The 22,563-nt window shown below is 38.3% G+C and overlaps 2 protein-coding genes across 7 annotated transcripts; both read left to right on the top strand.

Moving 5' to 3' along the window:
- The first annotated feature begins 1,610 nt into the window (after window positions 1–1,610).
- LOC137189529 (high-affinity choline transporter 1-like) lies at window positions 1,611–18,225 on the top strand. 5 transcript variants are annotated; one of them, XM_067599446.1, is made up of 10 exons: window positions 1,611–1,690; window positions 2,050–2,177; window positions 12,470–12,779; window positions 13,259–13,372; window positions 14,294–14,449; window positions 15,014–15,162; window positions 15,449–15,592; window positions 16,467–16,620; window positions 16,706–16,923; window positions 17,012–18,225. In XM_067599446.1, exons 3-10 carry the CDS (start codon window positions 12,596–12,598, stop codon window positions 17,582–17,584), a joined length of 1,692 nt encoding a protein of 563 aa, XP_067455547.1. In that variant the 5' UTR covers window positions 1,611–1,690; window positions 2,050–2,177; window positions 12,470–12,595; the 3' UTR covers window positions 17,585–18,225. The 5 variants fall into 5 exon arrangements, with proteins under 5 accessions (XP_067455547.1, XP_067455549.1, XP_067455548.1 ...); XM_067599448.1 differs by having other exon boundaries at window positions 1,613–1,690; window positions 2,116–2,177; XM_067599447.1 differs by lacking the exons at window positions 1,611–1,690; window positions 2,050–2,177 and adding an exon at window positions 5,158–5,370.
- Window positions 18,226–18,657: 432 nt separating this feature from the next.
- Window positions 18,658–22,550, top strand: ttc9c (tetratricopeptide repeat domain 9C). 2 transcript variants are annotated; one of them, XM_067599453.1, is made up of 4 exons: window positions 18,658–18,759; window positions 20,693–21,050; window positions 21,371–21,553; window positions 22,004–22,550. In XM_067599453.1, exons 2-4 carry the CDS (start codon window positions 20,714–20,716, stop codon window positions 22,159–22,161), a joined length of 678 nt encoding a protein of 225 aa, XP_067455554.1. In that variant the 5' UTR covers window positions 18,658–18,759; window positions 20,693–20,713; the 3' UTR covers window positions 22,162–22,550. The 2 variants fall into 2 exon arrangements, with proteins under 2 accessions (XP_067455554.1, XP_067455553.1); XM_067599452.1 differs by lacking the exon at window positions 18,658–18,759 and adding an exon at window positions 19,206–19,298.
- The last annotated feature ends 13 nt before the right edge of the window (window positions 22,551–22,563 follow it).

Genomic DNA, 22,563 nt, shown 5'->3' on the forward strand with positions numbered 1-22,563 from the left:
TCCTCATTCCAGATGTTTCAGAGGTGTTGGAGAAGAGACGGGCACTGGATCTGGGAGGTGTACTTTCACACCATCAGTGAGAGCTGGTGCAGGCTGTAGTGAAAATACTACAACCATTTGAGGAGGCAACATGTACTGTGTGCCACGATGTAGCTTCTCTGTCCTCTGTGATCCCTTGTTTGGAGGTCTCTCAAGGCTCAAGGCTGTGAGGCCGTATGAGGTCTACCAGAGGCTCTTAAACTTCTGACCACATTGCAGTCTCAGTTGGATCAATGCTTCAAGACTGTCTTTGATCATCCTTTGGGTCATTACTATAAGGCCACCCTCCTGGATCACCAGTTTAAGAGCTTGCCCAAGTCACTACTCAGTCCATCAGAGTTTGAAAGCCAGATGTGGTGTCAGAGACGGATACTGAATTCCAGTTGAGCCCCATGGATGATGTTTCTGTGGTCGGCCTAACTGAAGCTGCCACCTGCAATCCATCCTCAGATGAGACCAGTGTGCAAAAAAGTCTCTTTTGGGAGGCTAAGCATAACCGTACAAAGCCAAATGCCAAGTCTGCCTCATCTGAGCATCAACATAGATGAGGCCAGCACGGATTATTTGACCTCGGATCCTGCGGCGACCTTCTGGTCAACAAAGATGATGACACAGCCAGCTCTGGCTCACGTGGCAGTGAAATACCTCATCTGCCCGCTGACAAGTATTTCGTCTGAGCGTCTGTTTAGCACAGCAGGAGATGCTGTGTCTCCCCATCACTCCAGACTGCTCCCATCACATGTGGAGCAGCTTGTCTTTACAAAATACAACTTAGAGAAATTGGTGGAGAGTTTGGTGGCAGAGGATAAATTCTCCCCAGTGAACTTTGGTTTTTCTTGTTTTAATTTAGACATTATTTTGTGGAGAAAAAGAAAAAAATATAAAAGATTATGGTTATATAAATGCTTAAAAACAAAATTACTTTATTGACATGTTGAGATGGAGTCAACTACTGGAACTACAATTTTGGCTGCAGGCTAATAGAAAATAAAGGAATTACATTATTTACTGAGCTGATAGGTGGGAAATGGTCTAAAAGGTGCCAGTTCAAGATAAACAAGTTTTAACTTAACATCTGCATAAAAATGCAGTTTAACAAGTTTACATTTTTGCACTTTTTTCTGTTATTATGTAAATGAGAAGTATAGAATACACTGGTGTTTATCAAACTTTTTCATGTCAAGGACCCCTAAACTGACACAAATTAGATCACAGATCCTAATCTGATAAGATTTTTTGCTTGTTTTATTCAAGGAAATGTAATCAAGGAAGCAAGGAAATCCATGACCAAAATAATCATACATACTGTCATTGTGTTACCTATGAATGGAGTTATAGTGACAATAAATTATTCCCCTTTATGCTGGAGACCCTCTCAAGGACCCTCTTCATTTTGTGTAAGCCTACATGTTATAATTTTGTATTGTTCATTTTTTGAAGTAGTTTGAGCTACTTTTTTCCAAATAACTTTAATTAACCAAACTATTTCTCTTGAGCAAAACCTTCTTCCTGTGTGGTGTAACAGGTATCTGGTAGCTTTACCAACACTGGTTACAACAGCTTTTTTGATTAGTACATTCAGATATAGAGGAAGTGTGTGATATGGACTATCAGCTCTGAAAGGTGTCTTTTTGCTTAAGGATTTTGATTTGTGAGTATAAAGTTTGGTCAAAACAGTATTTAAGCTAATTAATGAAATAAAACAGCGAGCAGGGATTCCTGTCACATTCAGTGAATCCAAACAATACATTTTTTCCAAAGTAATATAAGTGAGGGTTGATATGATCAGCAATAAAACGTGACAATTTACTCCACTGTTTTGTGTGCGGGCAGCAGTGTCTATCTGCGTGATCGGCCCAGTGTGCGCGCGCGTGCGTGCGTGCGTGCGTGTCTGTCACCTGCGTCACGTCCAGTGGACAGCTCACCTTCACCGTGTCTGTGGAGTTATTTATAAGACCCAGCCGAGAGTAGACTGTTGCTGACTCACTTTATTTGAATAACAAACCACAGAGCTCAGAGAGAAGAAGGGGCCAAAATCAAAAACAGAAACAATCAAATCTAAAAATAACTCCGCAGACAACAACCGGAGAGACGGACCAGAGCAGCGCTGATCCCGGTGGAAACACCGGTCACACAAGGTAGGCAAGAGACACTTCAAGCACATTTGATGTAGTCTGGCAGCCTTTTATTTCCTATGTGGCACGTTTAACTATCACTTTTATCTCTTGGAAATGCTTTGTATATGCAAACTACTCTGTGCTTCTACTTTTGCTGTTTTGTTGTTTGTTTGCTTGGTTTTTTTTTGGATCTATTTAGTTTCTTCCCCATTTATTGTGTCTGTGGCATCCCTGATGTGTCTGTGCACTGTCTATGCATGAAAAATGTCAATAAAGGAACACATTGACTTAAAAAAGAAGACACTTAAAGCCAGTCTGGGTTTGAACAGCAGTATAGCATTATTTTTGCATCGTTTTCTGCTCTAGTTTCATCAGAATGTGCTAAGGAGATGAGATGCTTATCAGTGTTGGGGAAGCTACACTGAAATGTTACAAGTCACTTATTACTTCACAGAGGAAAGAGTTGAACTACAGCAAAGCTTCTCTTAAGAGAAACAGAGTTTGTTTAACTGAAGTTACTTGGAAAAGTAGCTGAAACTACTTCATAAAAATGTAATAACATCTGAAATGCAATACAAAATTATAACATGTAGGCTAAAACAAAATGAAGAGAAATGATTGCAAAAAATACCACTCAGTTGAAAGTGCAAACTAAATGAAGAACAGTGATTCTCAAAGTGGGGTCCGGGGACCCCCAGGGGTGCTTGACAGGGAGTCCCGAGCAAAAAGGGGAATAATTTATTTTCATTATAATTCCATCCATAAGTAACACAATGACAGAGTGTGTGACTATTTTGGTCATGAGTTTCATATACTTTCTGTAGTAAAACATCTAAAAGCAAAAAATCTTATCATATGAGGGTCTGTGGTCTAATTTGTGTCAGTTTCCTTGACATGAAAAGTTTGAGAACCATTGGTGAAGGCTACTTCTCACTTTACACAATACCAGGAAAAAAAGTGCAAAAATGTAAACTTAAAACTTGTTAATGTTGAACTGGAACCTTTTAGACCATTTTCCGCCTATTAGCTCAGTTGTCATTAGCTTGAAGCCAAAGTTGTAGTTCCAGTAGTTGACTCCACCTCAACATGTCAAAAAAGTAATTAACAACTAAAGCACTATGCTAATTTGAATTTAGTTCAACTACTAGCAAGCTACTGCAAAATGCAGTGAAACTACTGGTCTAATTACATGTAGTGAAACTACTCTTCATCACTGGTGTTTACTAACAAAAGTGCTCAAAGTATTATGTCTCTATGATTAGTTCAGACCTCAGAACTCCATCAGCCTACAGAAGGATTCAATAAAGCTACTAAAATATGTATGATGCTATATATTTATTTATATTTATAGCTTACTGTTCAGATTGAATCATAATCTTACACTAATACTTGAAATCAGTACAGCGAAAATACAAATACCTGTAGTCTAATACAATGGAAATGAAACCGCAATAAATGGCAGCTACCGCAGTAAATAATATTTAGTGTTTGTTGACTCAGTTATATGGTTTTAGTTTTTGAGACTGTACTTTGTTGTTGTAGTTGTTGACAATCTGATCTGACACAGTACAATAACAATTAGGTTATAACACTGTTGTTGTTGTTTGTAGAATATGCACTGTTCTACAAATGAGCCAATTTGATTTAATCTCTGAGATGTATAATTTAATTAATCATAATAAAACTCTCTGGTCAGTGTCTGTTGTCTTAAAGAAAATACTTTAATTCTGGTAGAATATAACAAGGTCTTTTCTAATCTTTGCAACTGGTTAATCAGGCGGCTGTAACTGGGACAGAGGTAGCAATGCATCTTAAGGTTTAAGACATCTTGACCTTTACAATGATTCAGCATTTCAGTACACATTACATTTCTACAACACCCTGTTTATCAGACAGGCTGAGTGTGTGATAGTGTATCTGCAGGTCTGGTGGGCCACTCCACCCCCGGATTAAACTGTCATAATTTTTTTAATACGTAAGTCACATGAAACTTTAGACAAGAGGAGAGATAACGAGAGAGCCGTTCATTTTATTCAGAATTCACTTTTTAACACTTGAGCCTGCATTTGCATAAACAGCAGGCAGAGGATAGAGGTTATTGACATATGCGAACTTCCTGAAACACACTGACCAAATACATACTGTAGTAAACTACTTGTTGGTGCTCTTGTCTTCTTTACAGTAAGTTGATGATGGGCAGCTGTACCTCTCTCAATACACGGGAATGATACTCCCTTCTAACCAGTCAAAATGCCAAAGGGTTAAATATTTGTAAAGTAAAGACTGTGGCTTATGCCTTTGATGACAAATATGTATCCAATCACACAGTCAAAGTTTTTTTTCCCTCTCTGGTACAATGAAAGTCTTAAACAAATATCTATCAAATAACCAAGAATCACTGACACGCCAGAATAGGTTCAAGCTGAAGAGCCGGGAGCTCAAACTGTAACTGTAAGCTCTAACTACTATTTTATTCAAACAGTTTCTTCCCCCATTAAAGGGGCCCAAAAGTGACATGCGAAGTGAATACATAAATATATAAATAAATGACCATGATTAATTAAAAATAAACACATCTTAATTTTGCCAAAAATGTTAAATTATGTATCGATATGTTATCATGTTAATTTATTTCTACATTATTTCTAATTAATTAATTAATTTCTGAATTAATTTATTTCCATATTTACTCATTACCGCATTTATTTATTGCAACATTTATTACATATTTATTTATTTCCACATTTATTCATTTCCAAATGTTTTTATTTCCACATTTATTTCTTGCCACATTTCCAGGGGGCGTGGTTAAAATAAAAAATAAATAAATAAAAAAGTAAAAAGTGTACATACATAAATACATAAATAAATGAAAAAATACAGAAAAATAAATTATTATTTATTTACTGCACTGTGCACAAAAATTAATATTTATTTATACATTTTTAATTAATCATCCTTATTTATTCATTTAGGCTATTTGTTTATTTATAGCGTCCCTTCTGGGCTCCCATACATCATGACTATAACATAGCCATGGTTTTATGGGGACTCGGCGTGATATCCCTCAGTTCACCTGGCTCTTTGATAAGCTCACCCCTCCCCTCAGAGGGTGATTTGACTGACTGACAGGAAGACAAACTGACGCTGGTTGAATTCACACTTCTGACAAACAAACAGCGGGATCAGACCAGACGCTCAGCAGACAAACGCAGTGAGTCAAATTATGAGAGGGTGAAATTCATCCAGTTTTCTCTTCTGTTAAAACCTGTCACAGCTAACAGACTGTTTATATCTACATGTATCGTCAGTTTGGACGCTAAGCGTGGTTTCTTACTCACCAGCGTCTTCATGTTATTATCCGGTCCACCTTAAAAAACGGCATAACGCCTGTAGAGGTCTCTGTCGAGTCAATGTCAAGGTGACCCATGAACTGAAAAATGTCACAAATAAGCAGGCAGCAACTTTGACCTTTTACCTTAGAATTTAATGCTCTTTAATTATTTTACAACAATAAATTTTAATCATTTTCACTGTAGCATTTTATAATATGATGAATATAGTACAGTGTGATTAAATCAGTCTGTTTCTGCTAATTGGTTCCTTAGTACTACAAGGTCTCAAGAACCCAGTACTCAGATGTGACAAGGATCATCACAGACTATTACAATCCTGAATTTTTATTATTTTTATTGTAGCATTTTTGTTATTAACCTCTGAACATGGTACAGTGACATGAAATGGTGGTTTATTTGCTTTTCTATCTCCATATTACAAAGTCTCACGTCACAGACTACTACAGTCCTGAATTTTACTCATCTATGATGTAGCATTTATTTATTATGAATATAGTAACCATGAAAATATGACAAATATCTACTTTACAGGACTGTCTAAATGCAAATTTAACTTGTGTGGCTGGTGATTTTCCACAGCTTAATGCTGATAACACAGAGATCCAAGGCCGGCCCGAACTATAAGCTTTATCAAAAGGTTTTAAGCCCTTTCTTAAACATATAGAGGGTGTCTGCCTCCCAGACCGAATCTGGAAGATGGTTCCACAGGAGAGGAGCCTGATAGCTGAAGGCTCTGTCTCCCATTCTAGTTTTGGAGACTGTAGGAACCACAAGTAAACCTGCATACTGGGAGAACAGTGTTGTAGTGGGGTAAAAGGGTACTATGAGCTCTTTAAGATATGATGGTGTCTGATCATTAAAAGCTTTGCAGATGAGGAGAAGGATTTAAATTTTGCTCTGGATTTTACAGGAAGCCAGTGCAGAGAAGCTAAAATGGGAGAAATATGCTCTATTTTTCTAGTTTTTGTCAGAACACATGCAGCTGCATTCTGGACCAGCTGGAGAGTCTTTAGAGACTTGTCAGGGCAGCTTGATAATAAGGAATTGCAATAATCCAGCGTAGAGGTAACAGATGTGTGTAGTTTTTCTGCATCTTGTTGTGTGCCTGATTTTTGCAATATTATGCAGTCGAAAAAAGGCAGTCCTTGAAACCTGTAAGGTGCAGGAAAGCCTTGGTTCCTCCTCTTCATCTGTTAAATCCTCCCTCAGAATTCTTGGCATGTGAAGTGTTTGATTCTCAGCTCAGGCTTATTGTGTCTGAGACTGACGTGGAGATGATTATTCAGGCTTTTATTGCATCACATCTAGACTGTTGTAATTCCTTTTTCACTTGTTTTAGAAAAACATCCCTGGATCATTTGCAAGCAGTCCAGAATGTGGCTGCTAAGGCCTTGACCAGGTCTTCAGAGAGTCCTCATGTAACTCCAGTCCTTATGTCTTTACACTGGCTCTACATAAAATTCAGGACTCAATTCAAGATTCGTGTGATTACACAAGACCTACCTGCCAACACCAGTAGATCTCTAAGGTCTTCTGATCGCTCCAGATTCAAAACTAAAGAAAACTGCGCCTTTGAAGTCGTGGCTCCTGTTGGACTTAAGATCTGCGCTAACTGTTGACATTTAAAAAGCAGCTCAAGACCCACATTTTTAGATTTGTCTTTGAGTAGTGTTCTTTGTATCTATTTCTGTCTCTCTTTTATTTATTATTTTTTATATTGTTTCACTATTTGCTTTGTTTCTGTTTGTGACATCTGATCTAGAAATGTCAGTGTTTGAAGAAGTATTCAGATCCTTTACTTAAGTAAAAATACCAACAAAGCAATGTAAAAATACTCCATTAGAGGTAAAAGTCCTGCATGAAAAATCCTACTTGAGTAAACTTTCTTAAGTATCAGCAGTAAAATGTAGTTAAAGTACTGCAGTAAAAGTAGTGGTTTGGTCCCTCTGACTGATATATTATTATATATGACATCATTAGGTGAACCTTTTTCCCCTTTTTCCCTTTTTAATGTGTGTACTGCAGGAGCAGAAGTAAATGGTAGGAGGTAAAACATAAAATGGACAGTACAGTAAAAATGCTACAGTAAAAGTGATTCAAATTTAGGATTGTAACACTCTGTGATGTCCCCTGTCACAGTTGAGTATTGGTTTCTTGAGACCTTGTAATACTGAGCACTTAGAAACATGGCAAATAAGCAGAAATAGTAGCAATTGGTTTATAATATAAGACCACAATACTGTGTTCAGAGGGTAATAACAAAAAACTTCTACAGTAGAAATGATTAAAATTCAGGATTGTAAGTTAATTAAATAGTATTTCATGTTAACTGTAATATCTCCCTTAGCTTATTGGTCACATTTCTCAGTTTATAGATCACCTTAAAAATGACTGAATGCCCTGTGCAGGCGTTTAAGGTGGACCGGAAAATTCCAGTAAGAAGCTGCTGCAGCTGAATTCAGCCTCCGGTCCTGATCAGTAACTGAGCTTCCTACTGTTTGCTGACATTAGTCTGATACAGCAAACATCTCTTTCACGGCAGCAGTTACTAGATAACTTTAGTGGACATGCCATAAGCAGAGGTGGAATAAATACTAACTAAGTATATTTACTCAAGTAAAATGTTTTGAGGTACTTGCACTTCACTTGAGAATTTAAATTTTTTGTTACTTTATATTTAAACTCTACTATTTTTATTACCTCAGTGCGTATAGCCACTTTGAAGATTAAGATTTTAAACATAAAATACATTGCATTTTTTACAATAAATGAAATCACCCAAATCATAGTTAAAATGCTTCAGTACCTACAACCCAAAAATAAGTACTTTTACTCATGCTTTAAATACAGTGTGCTGATGAAACTTCTGGACTTTTAACTAAAGTGTTATTTTATTTTTGTTATTTTGAATGTATGACTTTTATGTCTGCAAGTCCTTAAAAAGCAGCTGCAGTATCCAAACACTTTGTCGGTCTCATTAATATATGTGTAGAGTGCTTTAGGGTTTCCTACATTAAGCCTTCATTGAGTAGCCTCTTCACCACTTACGCCTCACTCCTTCAGGCAGTATAAAGAGAAATGTAATATCCTTAACGATGATCAATACCCGGGTCACTCGAGGAGAGATAATACAGGGAAATTGGGATGTAGATAGATGATAGAGGATGTTTGGTAAACCATATTTGGATCAGTCACAATGTAAAGTATTTCACTGAATGTGAAAAAACTGGCCAAAATGTATCTAATTTTTATCAATGAGGATCAATTTGGAGGTGAAACAGGTCGTCCACCAATCACAAAGTTGGCATTCGATCCGCAGCTCCTCCTGTCTACATGTCGAAGTGTCCTTGGGCACTAAACCCCAAATTACTCCCGATGGTCAGGTCCGCATCGTGCTGCCACTGGTGAATGAGTGAAAGAATGAGAGGCAGACTGTAAAACACTTATATATACACATATAAATGTAGACATTTACCGTTTAATAAAGTGGCAACTGAATGTATCTCGAAGTCAGCCCTGTTTGTGATAAATTCAAGTGATACATTGATCCACTGATGTATTGATCTTGTCCAAAAAACAAAAATTAAACTACACTTTCTTTCAACTTACAGTGTGTAATTAAAATAGACCCTCTGGTAGGAGTGTTTGGCATTTAGCTGCTAAAAATAATAATTCCCTTGCTTCCCTTCTGGCATCTTTGGGAAATATGGTAATTTTTGTCTTACGGGGAGTTAGAATAAGCTCAGCAAATAAACTATTTGCTAGGGGCAACACATTTTAGAACTATCAGTGATTGCTTTAATATTGATTTAAGTCCTTGCAGACATATTTTCTCACTCTTAGCAATGGAGCCCTACAGAAACACACTATTATCTGCCAAGGTTAGAACAGTTTTGACTGTTTCACAAGAGATTTCTGTCTGTGTTGTCTTCTGTGCTCAACTCACAGAAATGTATTGGGTGGGGCTCAGTTGTTAAAATGTGACATATGACTATGACACATATGACTGGACAACATTTAAATTGTTGTCATGTTGTGACAGTTGTGGGGTTATTTGCTTATGTTGCCAGGCTACTGGAAATTGAATCTGAAAAAAACACAACCACAGAGTCCTGATGAACCAGATTAGTTGTTTTTATTAGCCATGCTTGTGACATAGCTCTGGGAATGGCAATGTCTGTCTGTCTGCCTGTCTGTCTGCCTGACTGTCTGTCTGTTTGCCAGTCAGTCAGTCAGTCAACCACTTAGGTCCAGACTGAAATATCTCAACAACTGCTGGATGGATTGCCATGAAATTTTGTGCAGACATCCATGGTCCACAGAGGATGAATCCTCTTGACGTTGGTGATCCCCTGACTTTTCATCTAGCACCATCATTAGGTCAAATATTTAATTTGTCCAATACTTTGGTTTATAACCAAATGTTTGCAGAACTAATTTCATTCCCATCATCCTCAGCTGTAATTTGCTCAAATCACAGCTTAAAAATCTCACTGAATAATACTTAAGGATGTTTTATTCCTGAACTTTATCAGCTGCCTTTTTTAAATCAAATGTGAGGCTGCAGTGACGCTTGCATGTACTGGTGCTACTTACTGCAACTTTCTTGGTCTGTGGACCTGCAGCACCAGTGAGGGTTGAAGAGAGAGGTTATGACATCACACAATTTTCTGCAGTCCAAAGCCGTATCTTCTTCCGCTTATTATTAAATTCACATTTAATCTCTCTAATTCTCTACTCTCTGTATCATAAACATCTGCAATCATCCCCTCTTTCTTCTCTCCAAGCTGATTCCCAGACAGTGAAGGTCACAGAAAAGGATTTTACTTTGGCTGAATACATTTCCTGACTCTGCTTTAATAACCAAATAAAGTATAATAGTAAACGAGTACACATATATGATTCATTTACACACATAAAAACAATCTGAAAGATACAAATATGGCAGTATTAGTACTAAAAAGATTGTAATATTGAAATATATCTACTTGATTTGACTAATTTGAAGCCTCATGTTAGCTTCAGATCAAATTTAATTTTCTTTTATTTTTAGATTTTTTCACAGAAGGCGGCTTGTGGATTTTGGCCCCCATCGCTTACATTAAGTGCATTATGAAGGGATCCTCTTATGGTCAGTATGAGCAGGAGGAATGATTATGGCAAGAAAAACCTATTAAATGTTAATTTGAGCACGTGACTGTTGTTTTAAGACAGACTTGAAAAACTGTGAACCCGTCCTTTAACATACTGCTTTAAAATTATTTGAAAAACACAATAGTACAGCTTTATACTGAACAAGTCATCAAAAAAGCATATAATATTATAAACGACCCCACACACATCCTCTATGACTACTTTAACTTGATGTCATCAGGAGTGAGTTTTAGTTTGCCTGCATGTAAAACAAAACAAAGGAAGTTTAGTTTTATTCCAGAAGCCGTTAGACATGTGAACAGATACAGAAGGAGAGAAGGGACGCAAGCCTGCGGTGAGCCAGTGGAAGTGCAAATTGTTTCAGATCTGTAACCATTTATAACTACTGTCTCAGTTCTATTTGTAAGAAGACTGATAATCCATCTGATGAGCTGATGATCTAAACGGAAATAAGATTCAAGCTTTTTTACTAATATGTGAGGTTGCATTGTATTAAAGGCTGACAAAAAACAGACAACAAAAAGTAATCCTGCATATGTGATTGTTCTAAATTTTCATATTCAAAATAAATAACTTTGCATCATCAACATCTCTTTCAGGCCTATACGCAAACTTTTATTCTTAGAGCACAGTCTTGCATGTCTAACCGCTCGCTTGATCTCTTTATTAACCTCTTTATCTTCTTCAAGTGTCCCACAAAATAATATCCTCCTCTTTTTATTTAGGATGCTTTTTAAATCCTTTGTTACCCACTGTTTATTGTTAGAGAAGATTGTAATTTTCTTGGAGGGTATCTGTGTCCACACAGAGGTTAATATGTGCTGATATAACATCAACGAGGGCGTCCCATGCAGTGCGTTTAGAACATCCTATATGGGCCTCGATGTTATTCTCTGACAATACTTAAAATGTTTTAGTGACATGTTTCTCTCTTTTAGATACCGGTTGGTATGAAGGAGCCAGTAAAACAGGGTCATGGTTGGTGGTTCATGTATAAGCACCTCTCTGCTTAACCGCACTCCCGTAGTTCATTCAATTTATTGCACAATGAGCGTACCTTTCCAAGGACAACCGAAGGCACGAGTTTCCATCTAGTGGTGTTTTTCAGCTGCTGTCTCAGACCGGCTTTCTTTCCTCTCTTTCTCTTAGTTTGGTTGTTTAGTGTTTACTGTGCTGATAGTATGATGATATTCCAGTCTGCCGCCATAATGCAAATTGAGAATAAAGTCCTGGTTTAGTATCGGTAGGCTTGTTCCGTGGTGTTGGCTATTTTCCCATCCAAACAGTGATTACAAACATTTATTGTCTGTGGTCTTAAACAAAACTACCCAGGTCAAAGTCTTTCATGCGGTTGTGTACCCAAAGAGGTAAACATAGAGTCGCTCTCACAATGTCATAAAAAGACGACGTTAAAAAGTTGCAGAAAACGACATAAAAAACAATAAAATCTTGTGTGTTCCTGCAGGCCACTGGTCACCACACGAGAAGCGCCCTAATGAAAATAACCCAACTGTAAATTGAAATATTAATTTTGAAATAGTGACTTCTGGTACTCCACGCATGTCTGCATTTGGTCTTGCTGTAACACAGTGTTGCATCACAATGAAAGCATAATGAATGAATGAATGTAAAATTAAAATTGTCATATTATTTATATAAGCACTTTATAACAACATAATCAATCTGCAAGTGAATTGACAAATTTCTGAAAGGCTACAATATACAATGAAAATTAGTAGAGCAATTTTTTTCTCTGTAAAAATGTTCTATTTAGATTGACTCCTGGTGTTTCTTCCCTCTCAGGGTTTACTGATGTTGAACAACACAGTCTTGATAAAGTGACTGGAAACCGGTTCTGCTTGTTTCAAAACGCCATCAATGTGAGAGTGAGAGCCAGTATTCACCGGTCAGTCACTGAGTCCGTGCACAATGAGCCTAAACGTCCCAGGACTGGTGGTGATGGTGCTCTTCTACCTGATGGTGCTGGGCACCGGCATCTGGGCCTCTATGAAGTCCAAGCAGGTGCATAAGAGCAGCCAGGCAGACCAGACCGAGATTACTCTGCTGGGAAACAGAGGGATCAGCTTGGCGGTGGGAGTCTTCACCATGACAGGTGAGTGTGGGAGGGAAGGAAAAACACTGAAACACATTAAAGTAATAATTTCAGGCAACTATTAACGCTCAGGAAAAATCAACGCTATTATCGTAATCAGACACCCTTAAATTCAACTGTGATGCTTGGATTGAACATGGACTGACTTTTAATTAGTCAAGTAAGGTAAAAGTTGTGCTTTGATGTAGTAAATGTTACACCCTTGTTGCACAATGTGACTATAATTACACTGAATAGTTAAATGGGACAGAATTCTGTATACTACTAATTTATGTAATTATGGATTTCTCACAGGTCAGTTTAGCCTAAAGAAAAGGTTACAACATGGTCAATGATGGTCTCTGTGGTGCTGAAAATCATAAATGTAGGGAACTGTATGTATGTGTATACACTGTATTTACTGTACGAGTGTGTGTGTGTGTGTGTGTGTGTGTGTGTGTGTGTGCATATATATGTGTTTATGTGCATGTTTCCTACAGCTACATTTGTAGGAGGAGGCTTCATCGTTGGTCTGACAGAGGCAGTGTACACTCCCACTATGGGACTGACCTGGGCTGTCATGCCAGTAACGGCCGCCCTGTCTTTCATCTTTGGTAAGACAGTTTTCAGGCATCGTAATAATGGCTACATGTAACACATATGAGTTTTCCCTCATCTAAAATTGGTTGACACTGTCATATGTTTTGTCTATACACAAAAACTAACCCCTGATGTTAGTTAGTAAACAAATCTAATCAAAACTTGAAAGGTGTCATGCATTCCACAGATACAAGCACATTTTCTCATTTTATGAACTACATTTTTACACTACTGTATAAATTGTTCCCATTTGATACACAGAGTTGTTGGCAAATGTGCTCAAATGTAGCTGCATTGCCTCATCCACCTCATGATAAAATTCACTTAATGCATAGAAAGTAGAAGGCCCATACTAACCTCTTTGATAACATCATAATTATCAGGATATTTCTTTGTAAAAGTGGAGAAATGAGATGATAAGATGGACTCTGAAGCCACTCTTTAACCTCAAGACAAACTTGACAAACAGAAATTCCGCTTTAACCATATGAAACTATATGATTTGGCAGAAAAGCTGAATAACTGCAGTACAGTACAGTAACATCAGCAGGACATGGAACCTGTATGAGGCCACTACCTGAGCATTGCTGAGAGGTTTATTTGTATTTACACATACCAAATAAGTTTCGACTTCTGTTTAGTTTTGTTTTAATGATCTCTTTTCTCTGTCTCTTTCTCCTTCTTTTTCTCTCTTTCTCGATCATATCTATCATATCAAGGCTCATTTATGTGTTGGGAGGATAAATAGACATTGTGGCTGAGCCGAAACTTACTTTATCTTCCAGCCTGCATACCAATGTGGCAACTGAACTTCACTCCAAGCTATTTTGAACTGTCTCTCAGTATGTTATCACAACTGGAAGAAATAATGACATCCAATATCGTAACACAAAGGGGCCCAAATCTGTCTCCCTTTGTATGATTCAATTATCAAGGTGGACTTTTCTTCGCCAAGACTATGAGAGACAGAAAATATGTGACAATGATGGACCCGTTCCAGATCAAGTACGGGAATTTAATAAGCGGAGTTCTGTCTGTGGCACTGCTGATATCTGACATAATCTGGGTGACAGGAACTCTTATTGGCTTAGGTAAGTGACACTGATGTCAGTTTTCTCTAAAGTCACATTTTGCAGTAATGCAATTTGTATTTCCTACCATTATTTACTTATTGTACTGTAACAAACATACATTTTCAGTTAATTCTTTAGATTTGAAACACATGATGAAACCCGCCTGTAACTTGGTACCAATAAGCCAACACACCTGATATCGTATTATTATGACCCTCCCTTTTTAAATAATGTCCAGGAAAAAAACAAGCATCATATTATTGGGTTTAGGATGGATGGCTGCTTGTTTGTTATTTCAGTGTTTTGCTTCAATACCCGCAATTCTTACACTAGAGAGGAGATTATGAACATCAAGAAAACATTTATTTCTTAAACTAAGGCAAATTCCCTGTATATGCAAACCTACGTGGCAATAAACCTGTTTCACCTATCAACTACATAACCATGAGTTGAGACTAGGGCAGTTCAGCTCATCACATTTTTAGACTTATTTCAATCTCATCATGCTAAACTGATTGCGTTAAATGTTGTGCGTCCATGTAAAGGAATTTGTATGTGTGTGTGAATGTTTTACTTTTATAGGTGCAACATTGAGTGTGATCCTGGATTTGTCCTATACTCTTTGCATTTGGATCTCTGCCACAGTAGCCATCATCTACACACTGCTGGGAGGCCTCTACTCTGTAGCCTATACAGACATCATACAGCTATCTCTTATATTCTTCAGTATGGTGGGTTCCTCTCTTAACGACAAATTCTTTAAGCCTGTTCTGATGTTGACATTAACTGCACAAAGTTAAAGGAACCCTGCAACCCCTCAATGCACATGTCTTATAATTTATTATGTCCACTGAAAACCTTCTGATGCCGCCGTGGTATCCTGACAAACCTCTTTCTCTCTCTGTTCATCACACTACCATACCACAGTGAATACTCTAAAACTATCACTCCAACACACTTAATCAAGTGCATTTGCATTTTTAAAATGTTTATGTAGGTTTATTGTCTTTTTTGCAGTGGCTGTGTGTCCCCTTCATCGTGACGAACCCTCATTCAGCTGACATCACCGAGACCGCTTTCAACTTTACCTACCAGGCCCCCTGGATTGGTTCAGTTGATAAAGAGAGAGCATGGGGGTGGATTGATAATTTCTTGTTATTGGTAAAGGCTATATCCAGAAATTTCTTAAAGGATAAGGCTGTCGATTTTCTATATTTTTCGTCTAGTCAACAAATCTCATGTGCATAGCTAAACCAACAATGAACTCATCCGACTTATAAGTATTGTGCGTGTATCCAAAGCCTGATATATCTTATTCCTCTGTGCTGTCTGTTGTTGTCCAAAAACCATTAAAAACGCATCAATGAGCCACACGGTTGCACAAGGTGACATGAGGAGTTTTTCAAATAAAGGCCTGAAAAAATTCTTTAAAGGACCAGTTTGTAAGATTTAGGGGGATCTATCAGCAGAAATATTGGCAGAAATGGAATATAATACTCAGAAGTATGTTATTAATAGTGTATAATCCCATGAAAATAAGAATAATTGTGTTTTTGTTACCTTAGAATGAGCCCTTTCTATCTACATAGAGAGTGGTCCCTTTCCACAAAGCCCACCATGTTGCAAAACCATGTTTCTACAGTAGCCCAGAATGGACAAAACAAACAGTAGCTCTAGGGGGGCCTTACGCATTTTTCACGAATATCGCGGCCACTGTAGCCTCTCCTAGACGCTTGAAAGGAGAAATAGAGGAGAGGGGTATTCAGTTGGTTGCTATCTACAACCTCACTGCTAGATGCCACTAAATCTTAAACACTGGTTCTTTAACTCTTAACTTTCAAATATTGAAAAAGATGGTTGACAATTGTTCCCCCCTGCTAGTGATTATGAATCCATTCCTTAATTTACTTGAAATGAAGCTACATGCTACAACAACAATATTGCCGTAACATGTTGTGGCAGGAAACTTTTTATTGTGGTCCTTGATGTACAGAGTGATGGCAAGTAAATACTGATCAGATGTGGTTTTTATTAGACTTTAGGTAACCTTGGCTATCAGGACTTCCACCAGAGGACCTTGTCAGCCTCCTCGTCCGCCACAGCCAGGATCACGTGCTTCATTGCAGCTCCCATCATCTTCATACTTGGAATCCCTTCTGTGTTGATTGGAGCAGTTGCAGCATCAACAGGTACAGCAATAGAATAGAATAGAATAGAATAGAAAAAATGTGAAACTATTCTTGTTTATGTGGAAATTTTATGTTTTGTTGTCAGACTGGAACATGACCTCGTATGGCTCCCCATCCCCATACGAGCGCGGAGAGGCCGGTCAGGTCCTGCCCATCGCTTTGCAGCACCTCACGCCAAACTACATCTCAGTTATTGGTATCGGAGCTGTAGCTGCCGCCGTGATGTCGTCAACGGACTCAGCTCTATTGTCGGCAGCCTCCATTTTCTCATCCAACATTTATAAGAACATCCTGAGGACCAAGGTAAGAGTCTGGTCATTTCTTTCTTTGTCTAAAGGGACAGTTTTTCTAGGGTCGGATGTGAGATTAAAGGCTTTTTTTTCCCCTGTAGGCATCAGAACGGGAGCTCCTTTGGGTGATCCGCATCACCGTAGTGTTGGTGGGCTTGGCTGGCACATCGCTTACCTTTCTACACAACAGCATCCTGGTTTTCTGGATCCTGGGCTCAGGCATCACCTACACCATTATGTTCCCTCAGCTTGTCTGCGTCCTCTTCTTTAACATCTCCAATGGCTACGGCTCAATCGTAGGATTGCTAGTTGGCGTGTCGTTGAGAGTGCTGAGCGGCGAGCCATCCATAGGGTTGCCAGTCGTCCTCCACTTCCCAGGGTGCACTTTGAAGGATGGCGTGTATGTCCAGCGCGCACCTGTTATGACTATCTGCATGCTGTCCACCATCTTTGCCACTTTGCTGTTCTCCTACCTGGCCTCACTGCTCTTCAACAAAGGACTGATTCCTGAGCGATGGGACATATTTAAAGTGAAAACTCACAAACACCCACAGAAACAAATATTAATGAGCAATGGCACCACCAAATCAGATAAAGAGGAGGAGAACTCTGAAGCTGAGAATGAAAGTGAAATAAAACTGACAACAAGCAGGACTGAACAAGTAATCATATAATGGGATGCAAACATAAGTTTTTGTATGGTGTTATAATGTCATGTCTATTTTTATACCAAAAACCTAATCATAAAAAATAATAATCTTGGTTGCAGGATAATGCAAAAATTCATCATTGGACACAAGTGCTTGTGTAAGTGAACTTACACAAAATAATTGCTCTAATAATTGCTTTGGTGTAATTTTGTTGTTTTAATGTTAGTGGGGTTTGATGTTTGTCAAACAGTCTATAAATATACAGTCATATACAGGATGAATGGTTGAAAGGAATTGCATCCTGCCATCTATGCTGTGGGCCCATGTTCAGCAGTATGGAAGTACTGGTACTTCAGGTATTTGCTCATTTGCCTATATGTGTTGTATTACTTTTAGGACCCATCCAACAACAGTAATCACATCTCAAACACTCAGTCTGTGTTTGAAAACAAGTGCAATTAAGTTAATTACATCATGTTTTGAGATTTAGGTCAATTTGAATTGGTGGTGTATATAGTATATTCAGCCTTATGTTCCTTTGGTTGAAAGATATCCAACTTTGCATGTCTGATTATTCAAATTATCTTTTGATACCTTTTTGATTTATTTTTTTTACTAAAGATGGCAAGTATATAAATTGTGAATTTATTAAATCTAATTTTTGGGTTTTTTTTGTGAAGTTAGTTTTGTGTGTGTGTGTGTGTGTGTGTGTGTGTGTGTGTGTGTGTGGTCTGCCATAGGCTACTTTTGGGGACAAATTTCAATCTTAGTTAACTGTTAACTGGACAACGTCATGTCCTCAATTGGGAAAAAGCTGATTTTTGGGTCAGTGGTTAAGGTTAGGTTAAGGTTAGGGTTAGGGTAAGTCTCCAGGAAATTAATGTAAGTCTATGTAATGTCCCTAGAAGTGACCATGGTCTGACGTGTGTGTGTGTGTGTGTGTGTGTGTGTGTGTGTGTGTGTGTGTGCGTGTGTGTGTGTGCGTGTGTGTGTGTGTGTGTGTGTGTGTGTGTGTGTGTGTGTGTGTGTGCACCTGTAATTCCCGGTTCGGCCTGCTCGTGGCAGTAATGTGACATCACGTTGAAGTTTTGACCATTTTATATCAGAAAACAAGGAGGCGCCGGAACACAACAGCAGCAGAATGGTTGTCAACTGTAAGAAGTAGCTGTCCGTTGATTGTCTTCCTAGTGACGTTTAAGGTGAGACCATGCATAACAATTTAACCGTTACATGAAACGCACCAAACAGTTAAACTGTACAAACATTTTGAACTTAACAGAATGAGAGTGAGCTTAGTGTGTGAGGAGCTGAAGTTAACTTGGTAACTCTGCTAGCTCGGCTAACTGTAGCTACTAACCGTTCACGTTTGAACGTTAGTTGGAGTGAGTCAGTTAAAAAATGTTACAAATGAATGACGTTTTTCAGTGATGACGTTGACTCTTTATGAGGAGCAACTGAAGTTCCACAAATACACGTTAGTAAGAGGAAAGTAACAGTAGTGAAACGAAAACACACTATTTCACGTGAGGTGGGGTGGAGATGGTTGCTGATAATTTAAAAAATTAACAACATTAGCAAAACCAACAGCTAGCAAATGTAATTATTTTTAACAAGAAACAGGCTAATGCAGGTGCATTCACACTGAGACTAACTAGTTACTTAGCAACATGGAAATACTGCTAAGTAGGCAATATTCACTGGACCTGAATGACCCTACCTCTCTTCCAGTAAACTCAGGGTAATGGTTGATACCAGATCTGTTTACTTTCTCCAGTTAAAATATGTGTAGCCACTGTGTGGAACTGATTGGCATCCATTAACATTAAGCTATAAGTATACATTTTTCCTCAGTTCTTTTGTAAAGACATTTAAATTAGGGCTGCAAGGATTAGTCGACTGACAGAGAATTAATTGGCAACAATTTTGATAATCGTTTTAGTCTTTTTTTATTTATTTTTTTAAATGTCAAATATTTTCTGGTTGCAGCTTCTCAAATGTGGTGATTTAATGCTTTTCTTTGTCATACATGATAGTAAACGGAATAACTTTGGGTTTTCGACTGTTGATCAATCAAAAAAGATGTATAAACGTCTCCTTTAACTCTGGGAAATGATAATGAGCATCTTTCACAATGTTCTGACATTTTGTAGACATAATGATTAATCAATTAATTAAGAAAATAGCTGGCAGATTAATCAATATGAAAATATACCTTAGTTGCAGCCCAATATTATTTTTAGGCTTGTGCAAAATACAATTGTACTTCATCAGAAGGTTTAGCAGTTTTAAAATGACAATGACCATGAAAAGACATTTAATGTGGTCTTTTTTCCCATATGTTTGACATTTTATAGACTAAATGATTAATTGAGAAAATAAGTATTATACCTGCATAAAGTTGTGGAGTTCACAAGACACAAATTGAGGAATAAAAAGATCAAAATGCATCAGAGGCAGAAATATCCAAACTTTTAGTCTCTCATATGAGTCAACCTCCAAAAAACTGATAGCTGAGTCTTTCATTAGATCCTCCCTCCCAGCCTTTTAAGCTTTATGCCTTCAGTTTTTAATGCAGGCACACTGCCAAAACTTTGATCTTTATTTCCAAGTTCCAGGTATTAAATACATACTAATACCTAGCTTTCATACATGTGTATGCTTATAATGTTATCATGCAGTTATATTCTACATTATATTCAGTTGGCCAAATACCTTTCGGTGTGAGAGTGTACATGTTATCATGTATTGGGAGAAAGTGGGAGCTTAATTGTGAAGGCACAGAAAGTGTTGAGTGTGAACATAGCCATTGCCATTAAAGTAGTTGTCAAGTTCAAAAGGTTGTCTTCTTGTCGTGTAACATTTTTAACTTGAAAGGAATGATTACATCAGAGTGTGCAGCTTTCCCGTCTTTTCTTTCCTGTCTACACCTCACTAGAATAGGTGTGTATTTTCCTCCAGTTCTTCATTAAATTGAAGTATTGGTGCCATATCAATTCAGTTTATCAGGTCAATGCAGCACTAAATGTAGAGTAGAAATGCTATAATGTGGCTGTAATGTGTCTGTATATGTATGTACTGCTCACCAGTGGCTTTTTAACACATTAATTTACATGCAGTTTCTCATTTCTGCAGCTAATTAGCTCCACTGCAGAAATGGAGGCTGCAGGAGGAGAGGAGAGTCCAGATGTGCAGGGGGCAGCTGCGGCAGCAGAACCAAGCTTTTCTAGGTCTAGAGCGACCTCCGTGAAGCCAGTTTGGGCTTCGCTAGAAGAAGCAGCCCAAATGAAAACAGAAGGGAACGCTTTCTATCGGGAGAAGAACATCCGTTCAGCCATCGGCCGTTATCACCGTGCTCTGTTGGTCCTCCGAGGCCTGGACTCTGATGTGATGGCGTCAGTGAAAGGGTTTGGACCTGAGATGCCTGCTCTCACATCTGAACAGGAAGAGTTACTGAGAAACACACAAGTGGACTGCTACAACAACTTAGCTGGTATATAAAAAATATAACCATTTAAAGAACAGAGGTGAAAGGAATACTAGAATATCCAAATGGAGTAGAAAATATATCCGAGGTTCTGTTAAAAACTAGAGGCTCCTCAGAAGACCACTCTGAATATCAGAGAAGTAGTTTCATATCATATCATCAGCATAATAAGTTCTAACAAATCACTCTCCAGTTCAGTGATGCCTCAAAGAGGTGACAACATTTTATGAGAGTTTTTTTACAGGTTGTCTTATAAGGGAAAAGAACAAACAGCTGCTGGGCTTGTACAGAATTTTATATACACATACTGTACATATCTCTTTCAGCCTGTTTGCTGCAGAGACAGAGTGTTGATTATGCTCGTGTCCGGGAGTACAGCCTGCGGGTTCTGCAGTGGCGACCAGGTGATGTCAAAGCACTGTACAGGGCAGGAGTGGCCACACTGGAGCTGGGAGACGCACAGACAGCCAAACAGTACCTCACCCAGGCCTGCAGGGAGCAGCCTAATGGTAAGAGATAAGCGAGCACACAAGGATCATCCACAGCAAGCTCAAGCCAGTCTATAGGAAGAATAGTCATTTAGGTATTTCTGGAGTGACAGTTTCTCAGTGCAGTCTCACTGTGTGTTTTTACTAATCACTATATTTTTGATAGTGATTTGTTTCAAATGAGTACTTTGTTCCTACTGGTTCTTATACATGAATATTGATTTTTCTCGTCTCAGTACAAAGTGCAAGCATGAATCACCTCATTTTTGCAACACCAAATAGGTGAGAAGTAAAGCTTAAAAGGTATTTTTGCACCTTTTAAAAAAATCCAATAATTGTTGCATAAAACATATACACACATAATTTAATTGAACAGATTCTCTCCTTGCCTTCTCGTGCATATTTGAAGACCTGTGGGATAAAGGAATTTATTTTTTTCCAAAACAAAACGTCTTCATTTTTCTGTCACAGATGCCAACGTCCGGAAGCACCTGCAGAGGGCTGAAGAGAAGCTGAATCGGGAGTTACAAAAGGAGAAGGCCATGTACCGTGAGATGTTTTCTTCCAGCCTGAAGAGCAGGTCTGGAGAAGGGATTAACCAAACCAACACAGCTGGTGAGGGAGTTTAGCCAAACAGCACAACCCACCAAAATGAAGTCTCAGCCTAAGAGAGACTTTGTTCAGCCTCAGCTGGTCCCCAACCAATTGAAGAATGTTCACAGACCTAATGTTACTGTGTCTTCTCTGGGTGATTCTGAGGTGAGAAAGTAAAAAGGACGCTGCTGAAAATAGAAAGGAGAGGACAGAAAAGTTTGTTTCCTAGCAACAGGAAAAGCTTTTTTTTTTTTTTTTTTTAGCTCAAGAGAGCTGGAGTTTGGATATTTCACAAAGATGCTTCTGACGGCTACCGTGAGACTCTTCATGTGCTACTCAAAGTCCTGATAATGCCTTTATGATTGCAGTTGTCTGGTCAGTGTTGATTTTGTGAGTTTTCAAGTAAAATATTTTGTATAATGAATGTCCAAGCTCAG

This window comes from Thunnus thynnus, chromosome 9, assembly GCF_963924715.1.
Source record: "Thunnus thynnus chromosome 9, fThuThy2.1, whole genome shotgun sequence".
NCBI classification, from domain to species: domain Eukaryota; kingdom Metazoa; phylum Chordata; class Actinopteri; order Scombriformes; family Scombridae; genus Thunnus; species Thunnus thynnus.